Here is a 25,519-nt window from a genome sequence, read left to right as displayed (position 1 = left end):
GAGCTGTTATGTTTTTGATAACCACAGAACAGTTTTTTTATTTCTTATTTTTCACTTTTAAACTAGAAGTCCATGTTGCTTAGCTGCCTGGCAAAGCTGCCATCAATGTTAGTTCATCAAATCTGTAATGTTTCTTTTTATAAAATCATATTTCCGGACATGTTAAATCGACTTCCTCTTACTCCAGACTGAAAGCTGCATCTGGGATTGGCAGATAAAAGTGGACTTGGATCAGAGGCTAATTTCCCCCACAGAGATCGTAACAACTACTCTGCAACCAGACCTCACCTTTGGTCTAACTCCCAAAAACTTGCGTACGTCATTGAGCTGATGGTACCAGGGGAGGAAGCAGCGTAAGAAGCTGCGGTATGCCAACTTGGCAGCTGAGGCAGAGGACAGAGGCTGGAAGATCAAGGTGCGCCCGGTGGAAGTGGGGTGCAGGAGCTTTCAGTACAACAGCAAAACTGCTTAGAGAGACTGGAATCAGAGGACAGGCGCAACTGCAGGCTATAAGAGAACTAGCTAACACTGTTGAGAGGACCAGTCACTGGCTATGGCTAAAAAGGGCTGACAACACTTGGGCAGCTACGGCAGTCAGCTAACCACGAGAGAAAAGAAATGTTCCGCTCTTCTCCCCTCTGCTCTTCTTCGCTTTTCTGGGAGGCAGTGGGGAGGTAGAGCGTACAGCCTGATCCAGCGGGGAGGTGTGGGAAGCCAGATCAGGCGCCCCCCTTCCGGCTCTCCTCTCTGCTCTCTCCTATCTCGTCCCTTTTGTCTTATTTCTCTCTATCACCTTTTCTATCCCTTTAAAGAAGTAGGGCTTCATAAATGCTAAAGAGGTAAGCATTATTTCTCAGTTGCAGTGAATAGATAGAAAATAAACTGTAGGAAACTAAACAGAAGAAAGAAGAAGAGAAATAACAATTTAACATAAACCAGTGACTCCAGGGCCTGATCAACCCTGGCAGGGCCTCCTTGATGAGGGTGTCTAATGATAATGGCCGAAACACCCGATGAATCCAAGGTCGACTACTGACGATGTGTCCCAAATCTTAATATGATATCTAGATCTGATCTCTAATCCTCCTAAAAATGGCAGATTAGCCTGGATAAAAGACCGAAAGTTGAGGCACACAACGATGTCTCTGGGCTGCCTTTCCTCATAGCAGCCATCCCTCAAGATTCTCGCCATTTAAAGCAATGCATTATCAGGGACTGTAACATCTAGTCCTTTTAACTGAAATCTTTTAAATATGAATAATGTCAGAAAACCAACAACAATAACAGCAACCGCAACATAACAAACAACCATTATAACAGTTGGAGTTACTACATCTCCCACATCCTGCACTTTTCCAGCTTCACTTTCCACGAGTCGCTGCTGCAACAACTTTTCATCTGTTTCACCTGCAGAGAGAACATCAGCTGTCAGAGAATATTTCAAACAGTGGTTTAATGTTTAGCATCTGAGTTAGCAGCATGCCTTTTCCCCTTCACACTTAACACTGAAAGAATTGAGCAGAAGAAGCTGTGGATGAATTTTAGCTCACTGGCTTTTGTTTGTCTATTTGGCAAGTCACAGATAATCATGCAGTTTCTGTAGAGAAATACTAGCAGTAAGCAGGTTTAGATTTTTTTAGGGATGCAACGATACCAATTTTTTCAAACCGATCCGATACCGATACTTGGATCTGAGTACTTGCCGATACCGAGTACAAAAACCGATACTTCTACCACACACAAGTTAAACTTAACCGGTAGTAAAAAGCGACCCCAGACAACTCTTTAACACAAACGAAACGTTTACTGAACGTAAGGGCAGAGACAAATACTGTACAACACATCCCTTTTTTAAACTCAAATGATATTCCAATTCCTTAACCAAATGAAATACACTGTATAAATGAAATAATTCCCTTTCAAATTATATTAAACAACCCAACTTATGTTATCACCTTTTGGTAAGTGACTCACTAATATACACTCCAAAACACTTTATATAAATCCACTAAACACACAATATTCACACATGGGCCCCACACACACTCACATTCACACTTGTTGCAGGCCTGTTTGCTGCTCACGCCGGACGATGGAGAAAAATCCTCTTCTCTCCAGTAAGAGCACAAAAGTCTGACTTACAGTTCCGTTCTTCGGTAGGTCGCCATTCACCAGTCCCACACTAAATCCACTCCCTGCGGACCCGATGCTGTCTCTGCTACAGCACGTTAGCCAGTCACTGTCCAGCTCTCCGACAGTCCATAGCAGCTGCCTCCGTGGCGCAGCCAAGCAGTCCGGGCTAGCCTTTAGCCTCGGCGGTCATGGCTGGAAACACAGTTTTCCACGGACGGTGGTGCGACCGTTGAAACAAAAAGTCACTTCACCCACACTCTGTTGCGAAGCTCTCACACGGTCAGCTTTCTAGTCACACACTCTTTTGTGCAAGTTAACCTCAGTAAAACTAGCCGAGTCTCTCACTTTGGTTCAGCTAACCTCGTGCATCTCTCCATGCCGTTCTCTTCTGTGAACTGTGAACACCTTATGTGGCGTTCAAGTCCATGGGAATTATGAGTATCTACTACCAAATTCCCATCCGGGCTACATTAGTATCGGTTCATGGTATCGGTTGACTTTTACGAGTACGAGTACGCACACATTTTACAGTATCGGCACCGATACCCGATACCAGTATCGGGATCGGTGCATCCCTAGATTTTTTGTTTGTAATTTCACACTTTTATGTTTTCGGGGTTTTTATGATGTGGGATCTGAGTGTGAGCTCTACAATCTCACCTGTGACTGTGAGGTCAATGAAGTGACTGATCTCAGTGTGAAGTCTTTTACTTCTCACAGGGTTCCTCACTGCTACATGACACTCATACATCCCAGTGTCATTAAACGTGATGTTGTTCAGGATCAGTGAAACGTCCCCATCTGTCATCTCTGGGTCCCTCAGCTTCACTCTTCCATGAAAAGATGGATGTTGGTAGTTTTCATAGGAGCGTTTGTTCCTGTAGAAGTAGACGTAGCCGTCTGTGTTCAGGTCAGGTCTGCTCCACTTCAGCACTGAGATTTTTTCATCTGTGGTAATCTGACACTGGAGAGTGATGTCCTCTCCAAGCTTCACCTGCAGATTCTGCTGCAGGGCTAAAGGAAAGAAAATAATCTTTTTTAAATGTAACTCCTTTTTAAATTTTTAAAACATTTTTAACTGTTAACAGCACTTGATAAGAATTTGTGGCTGAAAAATCAAGAAACAGCAAAAAGCCTTAAACAGCAGTTCCTCTAATCCACACACACACGGAGCTATGTGATATAAAGGAAGTCCTAACACTTCAAGCAGAAGTGGTTTGAGGAAGGGACTTTTTGTTTTTTCACTGTTAAAAGTGAGCTGTAGTGGGGGAAAAAAAGAAGGTCAAGGTAAAAAAAAAACAAACGCACATTTTACAATGTTAAACACTTTAAACCTCTCAACATCTCCTGGTGTCCATTTCAGATCCCGAGTGACTGCTGCTGTTCTCATCGTGCAGCAATACAAAGAACACAAAAACCACAAAGTGGCTGCGACTCGTAACACAAGCAGCTTACAGCAGCCAGACTCAGGTGGACTCTGGGACTTTAAAACCCCTCTGCCCCACCCCTGGATCTGACATCAACTGTTACATCATTAACCATGTGCTGTAATAAACACAAACTCTGATTCTCATTCAAGGTCAATGAAAAATGAACATAAAGAGACAGAGGAGCTCAACCTGCAAACAAAACAAGGGATTGAACATTTAACCTGTTAAACACATCACACAGAAAAAACACAAAACATTTTTTAAACTGTCTTTCACTTACCTACAGAGCCAGAAATCACAAACAGGAAGATTATGGGGGACTCCATCTGTGAGTGGAGGCTGGAAAGTGAAGTGTTCGCAGCCTGACCTGCAGTGAAAGTGTTCTTCACACTTTCACTTACCAGCATCTTTCATTTGCATAAAAGAGGGGGGGAAATGCGGGTAGGCTGGGTGTTGTGTTGTGCAATTTTAAGGAAGAAAGCATGTAGGAAAGATGACATAAATGACTCATATTTCAATGTATACTTCATACATCCCCTGTAGGGAAATTCCTCTTAGCATTTAACCCATTCAGTGAATGAGTGAGCAGCCACCAAGCCAGTGCCCAGGGAGCAGTGTGTAAGGTACCTTGCGCAGGGGTACTTCAGGGTAGCCGTTCAGTGGATTCAAACCCCCAACCTTCTGATTATGGGGCAACCACTTTACCTACTGAGCTATCCCTGCTCAGACATGTTAAGTTCTTCCTTAACTTTGTCAGTATTGGATTAGATCAACAACTGTGGCCTACTTCAGGACAAACTTGGCCTTAATATTTAATGAATCAACAAATACATCAAGTTAGTGTTAACCACTACTGGGTGGGGTCATAAACACGTACACAGCAGCTTCAAAGCACACAGGAGGAATACTGCATGATGCCAAAATATTACACAGATGCTAAATGATCCTCAGGGCTTTGAATTTGATTCAGTTCTTCAACATTTCACTGATGAAACCTTTAGCAGTGTGATGTGGAGCATTAGGAACACAATGGGCATTTAAAGGAAATCCGAGTGCTTCTGAGAAGTGTTACAGAGATTGTTATGCTTATTTCAACCAACAGATGGCAACAAAGGTCACAATATGAGAAACATTTAGTGCCAACAAGAATAAAGTAATGAAAATTGTAGTAGTGACTTTTATGATGTTTACAAAATGATGCAGAGTGCAGCACAGAGACTGTGGCTGCGGGAATGACTTTTCTTCTGTTTGATCAGTTTAATCAGTCACATTTTATATAATTTTTTAAATAAAACTGACTGCAATGTATAAAAAAAAGAGAAATGGTGTAAATAATAGAAGCCAAATACTGTGTCAAGTCTCATTTGCACAGCTAGTGCCGCATTTATCATTGTACTTTGAAAAGTTTTACTTTATATGACGTGAAGTGGGAGGCGCTCAAACGGTCGGTTAGGCACACAAGAAAAAAGAAAACAAAACGGCTTGTTTTTATGTGAGAGCGCACAGAGAGAAGCATAAAGTATGCGCAGAAAGTTTTTAACCTCCTCACACCGTCTCTGACTGATTTTTTTGGTTTATGGAGTCATCAAACAAAAAAGAAAATATATATTTAACCGCTCGAGAGTCTGTGCGGAAATTATGGTTTCCTTAACTGTTTATCTGCAGTGAGAGCTTGAAGGTCACGTGGTCCAATTACAAGCAAGTTTACAAATCTAATATGAACAAACCTCTTAGTTCAAACTCACCTGCAGACACAGACAGTAAGTCCAGCAGACACGCTCCAGTGTCGCAGCAGCCATTTCCTCCTCATTGTTCTGATGATACAACTTTTGCTAAATATCCAAGGATGGTGCGATTTTTCCGAGAAGGGAACATCCCTGTTTAATCCTGACGAGGCGATTAAAGTTTTTCAATAAAGCCAAAAGTGTCCAAGCGTGAAAACATGTGCATTTGTTTACATGTGCGCGCTGTGTCTTTTCAAGGAAGAAGAAGAAACTGAGGGTGGGGTCAGGGGCGGTCCTGGCCTGTTTGTTTCACATATGTGTGTGATGAAATTTAGAAAACACATCAGTGCAAATTATAATTATATATCATAATGTCTTCAGTTTGTGTGTTTGCTGTAGGGCTGTCAACGTTAACGCGATTAAAAGTTTTAACACGATCAACCCATGTGGAGCGCATAATGGACCAACTTTGAACAAAATGCGCAAAATGCGTTGACAGAGAAATTCCAGGGATCTTGAGTCATTCTGGGCGCCAGACAGATTCATTGCATTAAATGTTTTAATCGTGGTGACAGCATTAAGGCTGACAGCCCTAGTTTGTTGGTTTGTTGTTTTTTTTCTTTTCTTTTATTGCGAGTTGGTTATTAGATGCTGCTCCAGCCAGCGAGTGAATCCCCCGCCGCCCCGCCCTCTCCAACCTGTGCAGCAAGCAGCAGGCGCGCCTCGCAAATGGAGGGCGCCCTTACTCCCAGCAAATGAGCGATAGAAAACCGATCGGTGCCTATGCCATTCCCAGTATGTGCTGGCATGATGTCGGGGCAGCATGGGTGCGAGCAACTTTTTTTTTGCCAATGCCATGATACCGCCCCCACCACGATGCCGCCCTGGGCAACCGCCCATGTCGCCCATATCAAAAACCGTTACTGGGCTGGGTCATAAACACATACACAATAACAAAGGGGCTAATAGCAGTATTCATGCTCAGCTTTAAGTGGATCTTCTCTGACTGTGACCTTGATGTGAGAATGCACAGCATTTCTGTGTCATCTCTTACCCTCCTCCACATTGACACACTGTCTCACATTTTATTGGCTCCAAACTAAGAACCTAAAAATGTCTGAAAAGAAAAGCTTTGCCCTGAAACTCATCAGTTTACACCAGCAGTGTTAAACATGAGGCCAGAACCAGCCTACCACACGGTCCATTTCAGTCCACTTGAAGTGAGGGAGAGAAAATGAACTATTGTTATCTATAACTTCTATATATAGATGTAAAATACTCCTGTTTATGTATAGAAACTCTACACGGGAAGGTTGTTGTAAATTGTAATGTAGGCATATTCTTAAAACTGCTCTCAGTTTCGCTAAATCAGGCTTATTTTAAATCAGTTAATTTATAAAATAAGAAAAAAAGCAGTTGGTTTTTTTTCTAGAGGGATTTTTTTTATTGAGATTTGTGGTTTCAGCATTTTCTTAAATATCAGCTATTATTTCAGTGGTCACCTGAAACTAGTCTGTTTCTTTCTAGTCCCATATTTTTATTCTTAGACTCCACTAGAGCAACGTTTAGTGATCCATTACACCAGGACATATTAACATCTTATTCTACACTTTTAGAGAACAGAGCACTGACACTAACAGTTCAGAGTTTCAGGAACAAATGCTTTCCATTCACACTCAGGACTTCGATTATTATTAAAAGAAGCACGGCTCTGGTGGATAGTGTTTAACATCTGTTGAACATCTGTTTAATGCTGGATTGCACTACTGTGGTTATCCTGGATCAGAAGGAGAGGTTGACATCCAGATATGAAAATTCCAACAGATGCAGTTTATTTTATATTCAGTGTGATGGTACGTGAGGGTTGGGTATTGTGTGGTTTCTGCAAACAGGAACAAACTAAATTACAAAATAAATAAGGATCTTCACTGGCTTCAAACACCCACACTACTGTGCTATTTTAAGTTACATCAATGCAATTTAGCTGAACACGAATTCAATAAATATATTCTAAACAATTAATAAATGTGCCACAAGAGGGCACTCAGACACAACAAGTCGACATATCTCTAAGCCAGGCATGTCCAAAGTCCGGCCCGCGGGCCAATTGCGGCCCGCGGTCCACAAGTAATTTTATAAATAGAATAGAAAATGGCCCGCACTTCAACTTTTGCTTGAGTGTATTGCACTTCTTAGTTTTAACACCAGGGGGAGCTGCTGTTGATCAAGGCAGTTGCTCCACCAAAAAGGACAATCACAGAAGAAATTTACCCCAAGTTACCAAACATGGCAGAACCAAAGAAGCCAAAGGTAGAAAGTGAGTGCAGAAAATTTCAGACACTGTGGGAGTGTGAATATTTCTTCAAATAATTCAAGGGGAAGTGTGTCTGTTTGATCTGCACTGAAACTGTGGTAGTTATGAAAGAGTATAATGTACGACGTCATTATGAAACCAAACATCAGGCCTATGCATCCTACACTGGTGCTGAGCCAGAGCAGAAATTAAAGCAAATGCTAGCTGTCCTGCGGGGTCAGCAACAGTATTTTTTCGTGCTCAAATTGTCCAGGAAAAGGCTCCAATAGCAGCTATGAGGTCGCCCAACTCATCGCAGGACATGACAAGCCTTTTTCAGATGGAGACCTCATAAAACACGGCCTCGTTAAAGTCACCGAAATAATGTGCCCGGAAAAAGTGCAGGACTTCAACAACGTCAGCGTGTCCAGAAATCTAGTTGTGCGACGCACTGAAGACTCGTCAGCCAACATTAAACTGCAACTGTCTGATAAAGCTTTGCTTTTGATTTTTACTCCATCGCATGCGATCCGAGCACTGATGCCACAGACACCGCACAGCTGCTAATTTTTTGCGGGGAGTGGACGAGAGCACGAGCGCTTTAGGTGAGTAAAAAATATATTCCACAATACCCGTGTGTTAATATGCAGGTACACATGCTTCAAATATCAATAATGCGCATCAATTCTGTCACTACCCTGCTTTTGCGCACCACTTTCTTATATGCTTTTTTCTTGTTAACACACAGAGTACACAGCGCTGTGCACAGCGCACGCACAGGCAAAGTCAGCTGATCTCCTCTGATGCAGATCTGCTCCTTGATCAAGTGACATTTGTCTGGATTTTTGGCACGAGTGGCGCACGATCAGCACCGCAGCTGGATGGCCCGATTTACATACCCAGCGCAGCTGATACTACAGAATAATTTACTAAAATTATATGCACTCCTGTTATTAAGTCCAGTTCAATCTGTTAATGTTGATAATCGTTTCAAACGAACGTTAATAGGTGTGTTGCTAAGCCTAATAACGTAAATAACAAACTTGAAATGTACCCGTCCCATTTTCCCCTTTATTGTTTTTTCTCTGTGCTGTAAATCTTCTGTCTAAGAAGAAATCTGAGGCTGCTGTTCTGAGAATGAGCTACCAAAGCTTTTTCTGAATAAATCAATAAAGATCCATTTATGGAAAGCTGTGATGAAGGCAGTTTTGTCTTTAATTATATTCAACAATATAACACATTTGACCACTTTTAAGTGATTTTTAATACAGTAAAGTTAAGGTTATATACCTAATTTCTAGTAAGTGGCCCAGCCCCTCCTATATTTTTATGTATGTGGCCCTCAGCGAAAAAGGTTTGGACACCCCTGCTCTAAGCAGTCGGTCAGCAGTCAAACCTCCATTTAGCCCCCTAGTGTGCTTGATAATGACTGAGCTAAGCTCCTGTGATTGATTTGAAAGTTTCCCATTTTTCCACTGTGGCTGTAGCTCAGGAGGTAGAGCAGGCTAACTACTGGTTCTGGCTCCCCAGTCTGCATGTCAAACATCCTTGATACCAAGATACCAGTTATGTTTAATTTCACTGTTGCTGAAGCTTCTTTTGTTTGAAGGTTGAATATAAACAGTCTGCCTGCTGACGATCTCCTGTGATGAAAGATGTGGTGAAATATCAAAGATGTTTTTTTACTGGTTGTACTAATCACAGAACGAAAGATACAAGGTGACAATTTACAGAGTGAAGCAACTGTAACCCGACTTCCTCAGAAAACACTGAATTACATGTGTGTGACGTCAGCAAACTTTAGAAACTTTATGCAGATTTCTTAATGACGTTTCTTTTTTATTTTGTTTTCTTGGTTTGTGTAACCATGTCAGTGTTTTACTTGCTGACATGAGAACTACTTCAGCAAATTTCCATCATAAATTCTGTCACATTTTCCAAAAAAAAGAAAAAATTTGACTCTCCAGTCAGAGTTGCTGAGTTCAGGTAAACTGTAGTTATGCCAAATACCTGATTCATTGTTTGAAAGTTTTCTGATCAGTTATTAACCTCTGCATCTCTGTGTCACAGCATGTCTCCCTCCCCTCACCCCCAGCAGGTCGCAGCAGATTAAATCAACAGGAAGAGGTTTTCTTTTTTCTTTTCACTGTTGCCAGGTGCTTGTTCATTGCTTGATTGTTTCTCTGTTATTGTAGCGTCTTTAATTTACAGTATAAAGCACCTTCATACTCCAATAGATGCATCAGAGAGCAAGTGGAGGTTAGTATCTTGCCCAAGGATATTTAGTATGCAGACTAGGGGGAACGAGCCAGGGATCGAACCACCAACCTTCTGAGCTACAGCCACCTCCTGTGGTCAAACTAGGACATGATGCAGTTTCCAGGGCATCACCAGGGATGTTTCTACATTTAACAGCTGATCCTGGTATCAACTGTAGGTGACAACAGATAGAGTGATATGACCCTTTGAATATTACCCATAATGCACAACATCAGGGTGCCAATTCTTGTTTCTATAGGGACCGTGTTTATCTCCTTAACAACATAATGTTAGCTGCTGTTAACAGTTTGCCTGTTTCACTTTGCACATGCAAAGACGACATTCAGCTTCATTTACAGCTGTCAGCAACTCTAAAAGACTCTCAAAGGGGTTCAGGTGAAGCACACACAGCAGAGATGCAGTGTATATGTAAATAATTGATGTACTGTAACAAGAAATCATCCTGAGGTGCTCTTTATTGCATTGTAAAGAAAGTAACATTTCAGGCCTTTTCCTCACTCCCATCACTAGGATTGGCTATGAACTGCTCCTTTCTTCTTTTAAATCTCAAAAATGCCATAAACCCAATGACAGTAGTGACAAGAACAATAACAACAACAACAACCTGAACACTCAGAGTTTCTGCTTTTCTATCATACATGTTTCCTTCTGTAGCTCCTTTTTCCTTCAGCTGCTGCTCCGACATGGTTTTATCCGTTTCACCTGCAGAGAAAACATCAGCTGTGAGAGCAGAAAGTAAGACTCCAACACAGCAGGGAACCAACAGATGTGTTCTGCAGGTGAAACTATCAGAAGCAAAAAAGCTGTTTAACATCAGTTTAGGGACCCAAAAACTGAAATGTGATGCAGTTTCCAGGGCGTGTAGACAAACTCACCTGTGACTGTGAGGTTGATGAAGTGACTGATCTCAGTGTGAACTCTTTTACTTCTCACAGACTTCCTCACTGCTATGTGACACTCATACATCCCAGTGTCATTAAACGTGACGTTGTTCAGGATCAGAGAAACGTCTCCATCCTTCATCTCTGGGTCCCTCAGCTTCACTCGGCCATGAAAAGATGGATGTTGGTAGTTTTCATAGGAGCGTTTGTTCCTGTAGAAGTAGACGTAGCCGTCTGTGTTCAGGTCAGCTCTGCTCCACTTCAGCACTGAGATTCTTTCATCTGTGGTAATCTGACACTGGAGAGTGACGTCCTCTCCAAGCTTCACCTGCACATCCTGCTGCAGAGCTGAAGATGAGAAAAGAATCAGTAATTGTCAGTTTCTCTCAGCTCTCTGTTATTTTAATTCATAAAGCTGCTGTTAAACAGGACCATTGTTTTTTAACACACTGCAGTCAATAAAAAAAACAAAAACAAAAACAAAAACACTGAAAAACTTGTTTCCATGCATCTCAGATGAGCAAACAGGTTTCCTTTAATACACATACATTTATTTTAAATGTCTATAAGTGCACACTGAGGCATCTTGAAGATGATAGTTGTGTTTTATGTGTTTATGTTATTGTATTTATTCATTTATATTTAGCACTAATGAAAAACAAAAAAGTAAATTTTCAACCTCTTTGGCAGAAAAAACAATTCAATCCTGAAGCACTACAAATGCAGTGCCTCTAATGTCCTCTTGAGGCTCTAAAAGTGGCTCTGTTTGCATTAATTATTATCTTAACATGTCAAAATAAGCATATTTACAGCAAAAACTGTTTGGGTCTTTATACCTAAATTCTCCCTTTCTAACAACTCCATATAGATCTTGGGGAGGCTTAAATTGAGGAAACAGACCTAACAGAGGTGGGTGTACCTGCTAGCTGCCTGCCATCTGTGTTAATCATGATACAATTATCTAAATTTGTTCGAGATATCATGTTCACAGTAAGATAAATCCTCTGACCACAGGTTCCAGCTCAGTGTGAGTCTGTAAGAGTATCCTTCACCAGCTTTTCCAGTTGGATTTAAAGCACTCCTGAATGATATTAGCCAAGATAATTAAGCAGTGTTATCATTAAAACGCTTCCATTCGCTTCCGCTTATCCTTCTTCAGGGTCGCGGGGGGCGCTGGAGCCTATCCCAGCAGGGCGAGAGACAGGTTAATCCCTGGACAGGTCTCCAGTCTGTTGCAGGGCTAACACACAGACAGAGACAACCATTCGCACTTACATTCACACCTACGGGCAATTTAGAGTTTTCCAGTAACCTAACCCCACTAACTGCATGTCTTTGGACTGTGGGCGGAAGCCGGGGAGAACCCACGCAAACTCCACACAGAAAGACCCCGGCCTGATGGTGGAATTAAACTCAGGACCTTCTTGCTGTGCGGCAACAGTGCTAACCACCAGCAACTTTTCACTGATATTATTTTGTCCTCTGACACCAAGCATGAGCAGCTGTGATCACAAATGTCTTGTAAGGCTGTCAGATGGTTTTCACCTGAACACACATCTGTGATGATGTGTTTGATGTCCAGTCGCTGGTCCCTCTTTGCTTTAAACTACCTCCTGCACAAAAGACAGTGATTGATGTCAGACTGATGTTAATGATTTTCATTTCACACACAGTCAGTGATACCCTGAGCTGAACTGACAGCAGCATTAACAGTTTAAACCTTTGAGGTAAATGCTTTTTATTCTTCTGTGAGATATTTTTAATTTCCAGGTAGTCTCTTAACACGTTTAGACACAGGGATCACATTTTAGACATGAGCACAACTAATAATGGTAATATGATAGTTAAGAAAAACATGTTTTCTTATATTAGAGTAAGATTTTTAATTATTTCCATCACCACAACTGTGAAAATCCCACATGTTATCGTGAATCACTCTCACATCAACTTATCGTTGCATAGTAAAATCCCCTACCTATCAATACCAGTGTATTAGAGTCATAGTACAGATGAGATTTCCTCAGAAACTCTAAAAAACTCCCCATCTTAACGGGCCTGTTTAGCACTTCCTGCTTGAGCTTTCACTTCATTTTGTGATTGAAAAAATCACAGTTATGGTTGAAATACACAGTTGACCATGTTAAACACACTTTAAAGGGCAAACGTCTCATACTTGATACAATCCTCTTGACATCTCCTGGGGCACTACAAGCAACAATAAGCCTGCCTTCATGATGCTGATTTCAGACGCTGACAGGCTGCTAACTGAACTCTGTCAGAGTGTTGTGCATGGTGAAAATTTGCAGTAAACAAGTGTCAGAAGTGTCAAATGTGATAACAACACATCTTGCCTAAGCATCGGCTCGTGTGAAATGGATACAGACAAATGGGTTATTATAGCTTGCTATGCATTTTTACCAGGGGGGCATGTACTGCCACTGCTAAACTATTCCTATTTATTGTGGTTTAATGTGTCAAGGTAACCATTCTTTTAACAACACCATTAAATGTATTTTTTACTCGTAAAACTGCTTTCAACATCTCAACTATCTGAACATCTGAGTAAACACTATCCCAGCAGACCTCTGTACCTGTCCAAATAAACTAGAATTAAAAGAGTAACATGGGCCACAGCCTCCTTTCAACCCTGGTGAAGATTAGAGGATGGATGGAGTAGAAGTTGTTATAAATCCATTAAAATTTATGTTAACCAGATGCTTGACTTTGTTGAACACTGAAAAAAAAAAAAAACTCTTTTAAGGAACTTAAAATAATCATGGAAAATATTTCCACATTAATAAATGCTTTTCTATTGGCATTTTTTGTTGGACTAACGTAATTTGCATTAAATTAAGTAGGACTCAACAGTAATATATAAGTTGATTCATCATTAATTAATCAAGTTGGTTCAACTCAAGTACATTAAAATTGAATAACAGAATTGCATAATGCTAAAAATAAAGCAATTTAAATCCATGGAAATTCTTTGATGATTTTTATGTTCATTCAAAGAGTTATTTTTTGTGCAGCTTCATTGTTAAAGACTTGAGTGTAATGAACGCATTGCCTTAATCAAGATCAATGAAAAGTGACAGGGAAAATACATTTAGTCATGTTTTGAACAATTTAAGTTCAAGTTTTTGTTTTTCCAAAGAACATGGAAAAATAAACTTAGTTACTGTCTGTGAAGGTTCTCAGTCATCCAGGTCATCGTAGTCTAAGGAGCTTGGAAAGAAAAGCGTCTGGACTTCTTTGAGTTGCTTGAAGACGTTTCACCTCTCATCCGAGAAGAACTGAAGAAGCTTCTCGGATGAGAGGTGAAACGTCTTCAAGCAACTCAAAGAAGTCCAGACGCTTTTCTTTCCAAGCTCCTTAGAAAACTTACTCTTATTAGATTAGCTTTGAAGTTTGACACAAATTAAAATATAAACATGCTAAGTTTCACTCACCTATAGATGAAACAATTAGAGATAAATACAGGAAGATTATTAAAGAAGTCATCTAAAGTATGATAGGTGGTCGGAGACGGCGGAGCAGCTGCACGCTGAGCAGAACAGGAGGAAGACTAAAGCAACTGAAAGCGAAGAAGTCACAGGGTTTCAAAGAAGTTATTCAAAACGACAGATCATACCTCTATTTACATACAAGGTGATAAAATACGCCCTTCCTTTTCGTTGATGTCTTTAATATAAAGTATCACTGATGATGCATTCACAAGAACTCAGGCTGCTTCACAATATTGATTAGCTTGAAACGCAGCTGTTTATCTAGTTCTTAGTAAAGCTTGTTAGCTCAAAACCTTACAAAAACATGTTTTTTTCAAGTCATTTTTTACAACATTTAGTAAAATATTTGTAACTTTTCATATTTAAAACACAATTTTAAATGTTAAATCTAAATGTTAAATCTAAATATTATATTTGAATCTAAATGTTAAATCTAAATGTTACATGAAACTAAATATTTAGCTAACATGCAAATTTATTGTACGGATCAACGGAAATACCAAAATAAAAGCTTTACGAAAACTTCCAGTGCAAAAGGATGCCGGTAGTGGTCAGATTGTGTCAGCTCTCCCCTGATGGCCGACAAAACAGATCTTCCGATGTTTTCAGCTAAATCGCTGGACATGCTCGTAGGCAAGAAGTGAAGCCGCTTATGGTGTTGAGAAGTGACCATCAGGGGATGGATTTAACATTTAACATTTAGATTCAAATATAATATTTAAATTTATCATTTAACATTTAGATTTACATTTAGATTTAGCTTTGAATTTAATATTTAGATTTAACATTTAAAATTGTGTTTTAAATATGAAAAGTTACAAATATTTTACTGAATGTTGTAAAAAATTACTAACCCCCCCCCATGTTTTTGTAAAGTTTTGAGCTAAATGTGGAAAAATGTTGCCGGTAATTTCAGCATGTTTCATTTTACAAACGGCGCCCTATATATTTCAGTCTACTCTGTCCAAATAAAAATGTCAGGACTGCATACAAGTTTGAAATAAGAGTTTTATCAGACGTGCATTGATGGATGAATGTGTTCCCTTCAGGCTGGGTGTATGCTCGGATACATGCTGCCTCCTGTGGAGCGACAACAACAGGAACAAGATTTCGTATTTTAAATGCTCTGACAGCAGCAGATGTCACAAAAAGCGAGATGGATAAATGCAGTCTTCAGTGTCGTAGCCAAATAGTGCACCTTTCATTCATAATATTGTCAGTCCAAGCCCATTATGTATGATTTATTTTTTCTGGGTTGTGTGAAATCCCAAAAAAGACACAAAAAAAACAAAACCTGGGTGTAGGTCTATTAGTCTATTAGTTTATGTTGTGGGGTTGGGTGTTGATACTGGAGTGCAAAATTACTGATGGAAGATGGACAAGAAACGGTCAAAGCCATCAGGTCCTTTGGATAATGATGAATTATAATGGCTGTTTGTTATCCATTTGCATACTCTCTCTCTCACTATATAAAATATTTCAGTATGGTTCCTAAAACAGTTTTCACAATAACATATGTTAATGTGCAATCCTTAATATATATATATATATATATATTGTGTGTGTGTGTGTGTGTTGGGGGCTAGGGGGCGGCAGAGGGAGTGTTCGCCCAGGGCACCAAACAGGCCAGGACCGCCCCTGCCTCTCAGTGTGTTTCAGGCTGTTTGTAGATTCTGTGCTGTAAGGACACAGTTAATAATCAGCCTACTGAACCGTGTCTTACGTTTCTCGCTCCCAGTGTGCGCGCAGTTTCAGAGCGCACAGCGTGCTATACTAAACAGCACAAAGGTTTCTCATTAATGCCCAGCACTGCTCTCACATCTCATTTGCACCACTAGTGCAGCATTTTCCTCGTATATTTAAAGGCTTTAATTTGTAGCGCTCTATCAGCTGTTCTCTGATTCTTTCTCTGAGTGAAGAGGGAGACGCTCAAACCGTCGGTCGTTCAAATAAAACTGACTGCAGTGCATAAAAAAGAGAAATGGCGTTAATAAAAAAAAAGTCAAAAAAGTCTCATTTGCACCACTAGCGCACCATTTATCCTTGTATATTTAAAAGCTTTACTTTATATAAAGTGAAGTGGGAGACGATCCAACGGTCTGCTACACGCAAGAAAAAACAGAAAACGGCTTGTTTTTATGTGAGCCCGCACAGCGAGAAGCACAAAGTCTGCACACAAGGTTTTAAACCTCCTCACATGGTCTCTGACTGAACTTTGAGTTTTTTGGAGTCAGCAAACAAAAAAAGAAAATATATATTTAACCCGCTCCCGATTACTCCACAGTCTGAGCGGAAATTATGGTTTCCTTAACTGTTTATCTGCAGTGAGAGCTTGAAGGTCACGTGGTCCAATTACAAGCAAGTTTACAAATCTAATAAATATGAACAAACCTTTCGTGTCAGTTCAAACTCACCTGCAGACACAGACTATAAGTCCAGCAGAGACGCTCCAATGTCCCAGCAGCCGTTTCCTCCACATTGTTCTGATGGTCCGACTCTTCAGTCCGCTAAATATCCAAGGGATGGTGAGATTTGCCGAGAACAGAACATCCCAGTTTAATCCTGACGGGGAGATTCAAGAAGAGTTTTTAAAACAAGCTGAAAGTGTCCGAGTGTGAAAACGGGTGCGTTTGTTTTCAAGTGCGCGCTCCAGTGTCTTAAAGGAAGAAGAAGAAACTGAGGGTGGGGTTAATAACAGGGTTCGTGCTCAGCTTTAAGTGGATCCTCTCTGACAGATTTAAGCAGATTTCTTAATGAGAACTACTTCAACAAATTTCCATCATAACTTCTGTCACATTTTCCAAAAAAAAAAGAAGAAGAAATAATTAGACTCTCCAATCAGGAGTTGCTGAGTTCAGGTAAACTTTAGTTATTCCAAATATCTGATTCATTGTTTGAAAGTTTTCTGATCAGTTATTAACCTCTGCATCTCTGTGTCACAGCATGTCTCTCTACCCTCATCCCCAGCAGGTCACGGCAGATTAAATCAACAGGAAGAGGTTAACTTTCTGCAGAAGGTTTTTTTCTTTTCACTGTTGCCAGGTGTTTGTTCACAGCTTGATTTTTTGTGTTTTCTCTGTTATTGTAGCGTCTTTACCTGACAGTATAAATTACTTTGAAGTGAAACCTTTAGTCAAATGTGATTATATAAATAAAACTGAGTTGAATGTGGACAGAGTGATGTTTCTCCATTTAACAGCTGATCCTGGTTTCAATTGTTGGTGATAACAGACAGAGTGACATGACCCTTTGAATAATACCCAGAATGCACCACATCAGGATGCCAATTCTTGTTTCTATAGGGACCATGTTTATCTTTTTAAAAACATAACTGTTAGCTACTGTTAACCCGCTATGTCAAAACTGCAGAAAATTTTAATAGAGATTGAAAATGTGACGTCATTCAGGGGTAAAACCGCAAAGGATTCTGGGAACTCGTGGCAAGAGGTACTAGCGCACGCAGGCTTTCAATTGAAATCAGTTACACAGCGATAAAAATGGCAAGAAGCTGTTGTATTATTAACTGCAATAGCCGGTCACATGACAGCCACGGGAAGCCGACGGGTAAAGAGATCGGTTGTTATTGGATTACGTCGTTGAAGAGAAATTGTTCAAGCCATGTTTCCGAAGTAACAAAGCCGACGGATGGCCTGGATTGCAGCCATTCAAAGACCAAATATAACGTCCCAGAACACTCCAGTTCACATGTTAGTCTGCTCCAAGCATTTCCACAACGGTCAGTGTTTTGTAGTAGTTAATACGTCATTTTTCATAACATAATTGGTGATATAGGTTACAAGCAAGTCGTTTTTTTGTATCACTAATTGCCCAGTACGATAACAGCATACAATATTATTGTCACTGCTACATTTCCGTAATGCGTACCAGAAATTATTTCCACTACTAATTAATTACCGTTGAGCTCAAAGGTCCTATTAATAAATGGTTAACAAATGTGTATTCATGACGACGATTTATGAGTTAAACTTACCTTTGTTCGTACGATGGTCTTTCGTTCTACACGGTGCATTTCAAGGTCCTGTACCCATCCATCGGTAAACTGTACCTGGGCTTGTTGCAGTGACCTGAAAACTTCATGAGTGTATGCACTCACTCCAAGAACCGTATAATTATAAATCTGAGCGTGGTGAAAGTTGGGCAGCACGCTAACGTCTTTTGTCCACTCTGTGTGCTCGTAAGGGTCTGACCCTTTCACTTTTTTCCTCGTATCTTTTCTTTGACTTTTCATCAAGTCTGTCTTTGTACGGACCGGCATTGTTCTCCTTCATTTTGTACATAACTTTTTTGGGGGGCAAAGAAAAAGCAAGAAGGTATTGGAACCGGAGAATGAACGTTTTGCGGTGCTGCAAATGCTTGCATTTGATGCATTGCTTTGATTGTTTTGCCACGAGTACCCGGCATGCAATGCGCGAAAGTCACGTGGTCTGTCAATCGCTATTGACCCAAAAAACTGGGACGTGATGCAGTTTCCAGGGTGTGTAGACAAACTCACCTGTGACTGTGAGGCCAATGAAGTGACTTATCTCAGTGTGAACTCTTTTACTTCTCCCGGAGTTCCTCACTGCTACGTGACGCTTATACATCTCAGCGTCATTAAATACGACATTCTTCAGGATCAGAGAAACGTCTCCATCCTTCATCTCCGGGTCCCTCAGCTTCACTCGGCCATGAAAAGATGGATGTTGGTGAATATCCTGCTGAAGTCCTGAAGACAAGAAAAGAAGCAGTAATCATCAGTTTATTTTCATTCCTCTGGTACTTTAATTCATGAAGCTGCTGTTAAACAGGACCTTTGACATTTAACACAGTCTAGAAAACAAAGTAAATTCATATTTTAAATGGACAGAAACATTAACAAATATACAACAGGAATAATCATACTGTCAGTTCTCTGTCCGCTTCTTAACAACAACCAACAAATAAAGACTAACAATAACTAAAGACAAACAAACAAACAAAAACCAAAAACAAAACAATAACAAAAAACAAAAAACAAACAAAAAAAACTCCAGGAGAAACAAAAAGATAAACCGCCTCCTGGGAAACATCAACAAAAACAAAATCAATGGGGGCTAAACCCCCGGGTGCCAAAAAAAAAAAAAGACATAACCTTGACCACTGATAACATTAGACAATTTCTTCCCTCTGCTGATTTTCAAAGTAAAAGAACAACAACCAGAATACCAACGACACATGAACCCCCCCCCCCAAAAAAACCACTTATCACAATATCTAAGAGACATTGTCGATATACAACAAAAAAGGACCCCAAACCTGCTCAAAAATATCTTCTCTCCCCTTAATTCTGTACATAACCCGTTCATATGATGCCATCTTAGACATTTGTTCAGTCCATTCCCTGAGAGAACAGGGGCTGGATGACTTCCAGTGCCTCAGTATTATCCTGCATCCTGTTATGAAAGCCAGACGCATCCACACAGTCTCTTTTTTTGAAAGAATACTGTTGTCAGGTAACAGGCCCAGGACACATACAGCTGGAGACTTAGAGATTAAGTTTAAAAATATCATTCACCAAGTTAATGATCCCATCCCACAAATAATCATTTTTCCGACATGTGTACAACATATGAACTAGAGTCCCGGCTTCCTCCTGACATTTCCAACAGGTGTCATTATCCACAAGCTTCAGCCTGACTAATTTACTGGGAGTCCAGTAATTTCTGTGAAGCAACTTGTACTGGATAAGTTGAGACTGTGTTTCAGGTGAGCAAACATACCATGATGAAACCAGCTGCTTCCAAGTGTCCTCTAAAATCTGGATACCCAGATCCTTCTCCCAACACTGCCTCAATCCCCCCAAATTGGGAGAGTGCGCCTCTCTGAACATCCCATAGAATTTGGATGCCCTGATTCTATTAATGCCAGGAGCTGCAAACATCTCCTGAATACTAGATGGAGGGTCTGGGTTATTATTCAAAATGGTTTTAATACAGTGTCTTATTTGAAAAAACCTCCAAATTTCCCTTGGATCCAGATTAAATTCTCGTCTGATTTCTGCAAACGATTTCATGCCAGTCTGCCCAAATAAATCCCCCACCTGATTGATACCTGTCCTAGCCCAAGCCTCCCACCTGACTGGTTTCTTACCAATTAATATTTTCTTATTATGCCAGATAGAGGCTCTAGAGGTTAGATAAGGGCTAACGTTGATATATTGGTGAGCTCTAGACCAGGTCTCTTGCATGAAAGCCAATACAGGATCTTTAAACGGTACTGGTCTTCCCTTCTGAGTGAGGAAGGCCTCTAAAGACGAAGGAGCCACAAGACTTTCCTCAATCGCAACCCATGAAGGCTTCTCCATAAGGGAATTGTATATCTTAACTAACTGAGAGAGGGAGAAAGCATAGTGATACCAAACCATCTTGGACAATGCCAACCCGCCATTATCTTTTGGAGCATATAATTTGGACCGATTAAAAGATGGCTTTTTGCCTGCCCACACAAAACCCTCCACACATGTATTATAAAGCTTTAACAAATTATGTGGGACTGCTATCGGTAACATGTGAAGAAGGTACTGAAGTTTAGGGGCAATAATCATCTTCACCAAATTAATTCTGCCCAAAAGGGACAGATTTATTTTAGCCCAATTCTGCAACAACGGACGAATGTTTTCAATCACTGGGGAGATATTTACTTGCATTATGTTGTCTAAACCAGGGGTCAGTTTAATCCCCAAGTAAGTCAAACCCTCGGGCATCCACTTGAACTGCCATGAGCTCCTCGTAACTGGAGGACACAATTTAGAAATGGGCATAACTTCCGACTTAGACCAATTTATGGTGTAGCCAGAGATTACAGAAAAGGAATCAATAATTGAGGAAATTGCAGGAACGGCCTGTTCTGGGTTACTTGAGATCAGTAAAATGTCATCTGCATACAAAAAAATTTTATGTTCTTCTTGACCCATATCCACCCCTCTAATTTGCTTACATTCACGTAATGCAATAGCCAAAGGCTCCAAAAACAGGGCGAAAATGAGTGGTGATAAGGGTGAACCTTGTCTAGTACCCCGACTTAACGAAAAGGAGGGTGACATTATCCCATTGGTAGTAACTGTAGCCATTGGATCTGTGTATACCACCTGGATCCACTGCCTAAAAATGGGACCAAAACCGAATCTCTTCAACGTATAAAACAGAAAGGGGTACTCAACTTTATCGAAGGCCTTCTCTGCGTCTAAGGAAAATGCGACGACAGGGTCTAAATTAGTCCTGCTCTTCCAGAATATGTGCAATAACCTACGTAAATTATCTGCAGAACTTCTATTTTTCACAAAACCGACCTGATCCCTATGAACCAAACAAGGAAGAACTTTCTCAAGCCTAAAAGCTAATATCTTGGAAATAATCTTTTCGTCCACATTAATTAATGAAATTGGGCGGTAATTCCCACAATACTGTGGGTCTTTCCCTTTTTTATGTAATAACGTGATCACTGCCGATCGCATACTAAATGGTAGTCTCCCTCTTTGAAATGCATCTTGATATACCGACAGTAGTCTTGGAGCTAATTCACCCACAAACACCTTATAAAAATCTGATGGAAATCCATCATTGCCTGGAGATTTGCCCAAACTAAGACTGCCAATTGCCTGCTTAACTTCAATTAGTGTAATCTTACCTTCTAATACAGTTCTTTGGTCTTCAGACAGGCTGGGAATTTTAATAGAAGAAAAGAAATCTGACAGCCTCTGTTCCTCCACCAATCCATTGGAGGTGTAAAGCTCCTGATAAAATTTAGTAAAGGCGTCATTAATTTCTTTTTTACTGGTGGTCAACTTATTATTATTACTAGGAACAAAAATAGATGGTATAAGGTTGCTAGATTTTATCTGCTTAACCCTGTGTGCCAACATTTTACCTGTTCTTTCCCTTGTTCAAAATACTTTTGATTTAAACAAAACATTGCATATTCCGCTTTTTTCTCCAGAATATTATTCATCTCAAATTTAAATTTAATTAATTTATTCCATAGTTCCCTCTCTGGGTGCAGCGTGTGTTGTTTTTCAAGCTCCTTGATGTCCTGTTCCAGCTTCATCAGCTTGTCCCTCTCAGCTTTTTAATCAAGGAGCAATATTGGATAAGCGCCCCTCAAGTAGGCCTTAAAAGCATCCCAGGTCATTCCAACATCGTCAATAGAGCCCTCATTGTGCAACCAAAACTCCTTTATCATTTCCCTTATACATTCACAGTGACCTTTATTCTTCAATAATGAGTTATTCAGACGCCACCTAGGTGACGGTTTAATATTATCATTACCAGAAAGAACAAGGTCAATGGGAGCATGATCCGTTATAGCAATAGAAAACAAAGTAAACAAACCTATACATTTACATTTTTAGTGAGAGAAGTTAACCAACTGTTTGTAAAACGCTTGCAGTTCTTCGAACAAGTTTCTGTGAAACAACATGAACAATTAAGTAAACTGCACAACTCAGCAAGTTATGGAACCTTTCTCAGCAATGACTTGAAATTGCTGTTTTCTGTGAGACTTCATCAGTATTTCACATCGCTGTGCAGGAATTTTGTCCCTCTCTTTTTTACAATGGTACTTCAGTTTAAAACGAATTAAAAGTTAAAATTTTCACATTTCTAACAGCTTTATGTGAAAGGGAAATTTGAAAAAAAAAGCATTAAATTGGGAACATAGCTAATTAACAGTTGTCATAAGATAGCTGTGTGTAGCTTCTAGCTGCTGTCCATGAATTTGATCCGTGGACCTTCTTTGTACTGTTGGAGCTTTTTGGAGCATTTTTAATGTAGTTATTTGATAATTACTATTATTGCTGCTGTTAATACTCAGATGAGACTATCCAAGCAGTCTGGTCCTCATCTCTGCAGGCAGCATTGAAAGTGGAAATGTTCTTCAGCCTATCTGTGTTCTGTTACGTTTTTTGTCTAGGCGTGTACTGAGCGCAACAAGAAACTGGCCCACTCCCGCTCCACCAAAGCAAGAACACAAACAGTAGTATCTTTTAAAGTGCTAAGCAGCCATTTATTTGCTTCAGCAGTGAGCAGTGCCAAAAATAACAAACAAAACTCCCTAATGGTCCCTATGCTTTCCTACACAAATGAAAACCAAACAAAAGACAATTCACTTACCTAACTTTCTACATGAAAAACAGGAGAAAACTCATTCAACAAAAATGGCTTCTCACGCCTACTAGGCTGCTGCAGTGAAGGATATATACAAGGTGAACAAAATACACAATGGCTACTTTACAAATTTATTTACAGCTATTTACAATATTGAGGTACTAACGCCAGACACACACAAGGTTATGCTTGCAAATTACTGGGGACAGACACTCTATCAAAATAACGAATCAAAAACACATGCTCTTTGTTGGATGGTGGAGGCTAGTAGAGAGGGGGCCAGGGGGCTGTCATCCGGTAGTTGGAGGTGATCAACCAATTATCCAATCCCAGGACAGGAAGAGACTTCACCCAGCTACTCAGCAGGCACGCCCAGGTGTCCACCTCCTAAGAGAGAAAGGGGAAAAACCCACAGCCATGCTCTGGTGGGAGGAGTCATACATAAAACAAACACTGACAACATTGGATCATAACAGTTCACAGCATGATTCAGATAAACTAGGATTCAAATTTACTGGTTCTTAGTTGTGGTCAGTTCAATAAGCTGAGACAGATTCTTATTTCTACTAAAGGAGTCAGAACATAAAACTGAAAAAGAGTTTGTTTTTTTATTTATTTAAAAAAGAGATTTAACATGTTTTTGAACCACTATACTTAAACTAATTTAAGGAAAAATCTAAAAATCCAAAAAAGAAGACACAATAGCACAACAAAACAAGTAAAAAGTTAATTTGACTTTTTTTGTATGTGAAAAAAAATATGGGAGAATTTTACTCACAGTTACAGGTTTTTCATATAGGTACTTCCAAGACACAGTACAGTGGAAGCAAAAGACATTTATTTGCTCACATATCTCAAAGGTCATGACAGTCCCTGGCATGTCAAGCCTTCATACAGCACAAAAAATACTTTCCTGTCTAATGACAAGTGGCAGCCTTAAATACTCTGAGCTGTTAAGGACTAAACCATTATTTTGATGTCAGGTGAGTTTTCCAAATTCTAACCTTCCTCCTACAGTCTACAATACACTATTTTATTAAATAAATATAAACATCCATTTTCAAATAATTAAATATTTATACACTTCACCGTTACACCTTAACAATCATTATAGAAACACCAAAACCCCCATGCACAGAGATTCTAGATTTTGCACACACAATTTCCTAAGTTTTCCTTAATAGTAGACTTATTTGCTCCCAGTAACAATTCTTTCCTTCTCAAAGACAACCATCACATTTCTTGATGAGGAGCTGCTGTGCAGGACCTGGAACAAAAGGCTACCTGCTAATTAAAATACTCAATAAATATTAAATAAGTAAACCTCTGTGTGCAAATGTTATTTATGTGCAAATATACGCTAGACATGAAATGCTAAATAAAGTGATAGTTAAAGTGCTTTTAATAAAGTGCAAAGATGCTCCTAAAGTGCTGTACAAGTCATAATACAAATAACACTAGTAAAGGAGCCTTACAGGCATAGTCATTCACATTCTATTTTCCGTCTTTTTATTTAAATTTCATCGTGTCTTCATAAAATAACAGTGATTGTTTTGTAAAATAGGACAAATACTGTTAAATTGCAGATTTTTAAGTTTATTTAATAGAACCACATTTCCACACAACATCCTGCACTATTATATACACACTGCAACTCAGGAGGAATGTGTGAAAGACTTCAGGTTTAAAGTGACCACCACAATTCAGGCCCACCATGCAGCATATGAGCATGATCTGTTCTTGAACAGCAAGAACAGGTGATGATCTATGAGGTGTTACGACCCGGCTCAAAAGCCGCAACATAACTAAGGAGACGAACACAAACAAGGCCACCCTAAGGTGAGTCAGTTAAAAAAAAAAGAAAAAAAAAAGGTTTATTACAAACTTTAAACAGAAAACCAACAGGGCTGTGTTCAACATGCCACTGGGAAACCAATTAACTCATTAGGCAAACACAGGTGAGTAAAACAAATGACAACTCTAAACAGGCTAAGCTCAACCATATACAGGGGTAAGCCGCAAAGTTCAAGCTGTACAAGCTCTCCAAAGCCCTGAGTGTAGGATTTCCAGTCTTTCGTCGCGGCAGGTGAGCACGATCAGCCACTGATTGCTTCATGGAGTGCCACAGGATC

At 40.0% G+C, this 25,519-nt stretch overlaps 2 protein-coding genes across 3 annotated transcripts in view; both read right to left on the bottom strand.

Moving 5' to 3' along the window:
- Positions 1 to 25,519, bottom strand: part of LOC120434014 — a 34,439-nt gene that overhangs the window by 7,884 nt on the left and 1,036 nt on the right. The window contains exons 2-6 of the mRNA XM_039601379.1: positions 18,761 to 18,973; positions 16,662 to 16,809; positions 15,318 to 15,327; positions 12,287 to 12,347; positions 10,736 to 11,089 (exon numbers count right to left, since the gene is read on the bottom strand). Coding sequence (XP_039457313.1) covers positions 10,736 to 11,089; positions 12,287 to 12,347; positions 15,318 to 15,327; positions 16,662 to 16,809; positions 18,761 to 18,973 — 786 coding nt within the window. The remainder of the gene's footprint in view (positions 1 to 10,735; positions 11,090 to 12,286; positions 12,348 to 15,317; positions 15,328 to 16,661; positions 16,810 to 18,760; positions 18,974 to 25,519) is intronic.
- On the bottom strand, positions 928 to 5,568 carry LOC120436013 (myelin-oligodendrocyte glycoprotein-like). Of its 2 annotated transcripts, none has more exons than XR_005610053.1 (3): positions 5,309 to 5,568; positions 2,794 to 3,147; positions 928 to 1,407 (listed from the first exon to the last, which is right to left on the bottom strand). XR_005610053.1 is itself a non-coding variant. In XM_039606257.1 (3 exons), the coding sequence occupies exons 1-3, from the start codon at positions 3,968 to 3,970 to the stop codon at positions 1,193 to 1,195; spliced, it is 696 nt and encodes a 231-aa protein (XP_039462191.1). In that variant the 5' UTR covers positions 3,971 to 5,286; the 3' UTR covers positions 928 to 1,192. The 2 variants fall into 2 exon arrangements, 1 of the variants encoding a protein (XP_039462191.1); XM_039606257.1 differs by lacking the exon at positions 5,309 to 5,568 and adding an exon at positions 3,844 to 5,286.

Source organism: Oreochromis aureus, linkage group 3 (assembly GCF_013358895.1).
Source record: "Oreochromis aureus strain Israel breed Guangdong linkage group 3, ZZ_aureus, whole genome shotgun sequence".
NCBI classification, from domain to species: domain Eukaryota; kingdom Metazoa; phylum Chordata; class Actinopteri; order Cichliformes; family Cichlidae; genus Oreochromis; species Oreochromis aureus.
This window is presented reverse-complemented; position numbering and strand designations above follow the sequence as displayed.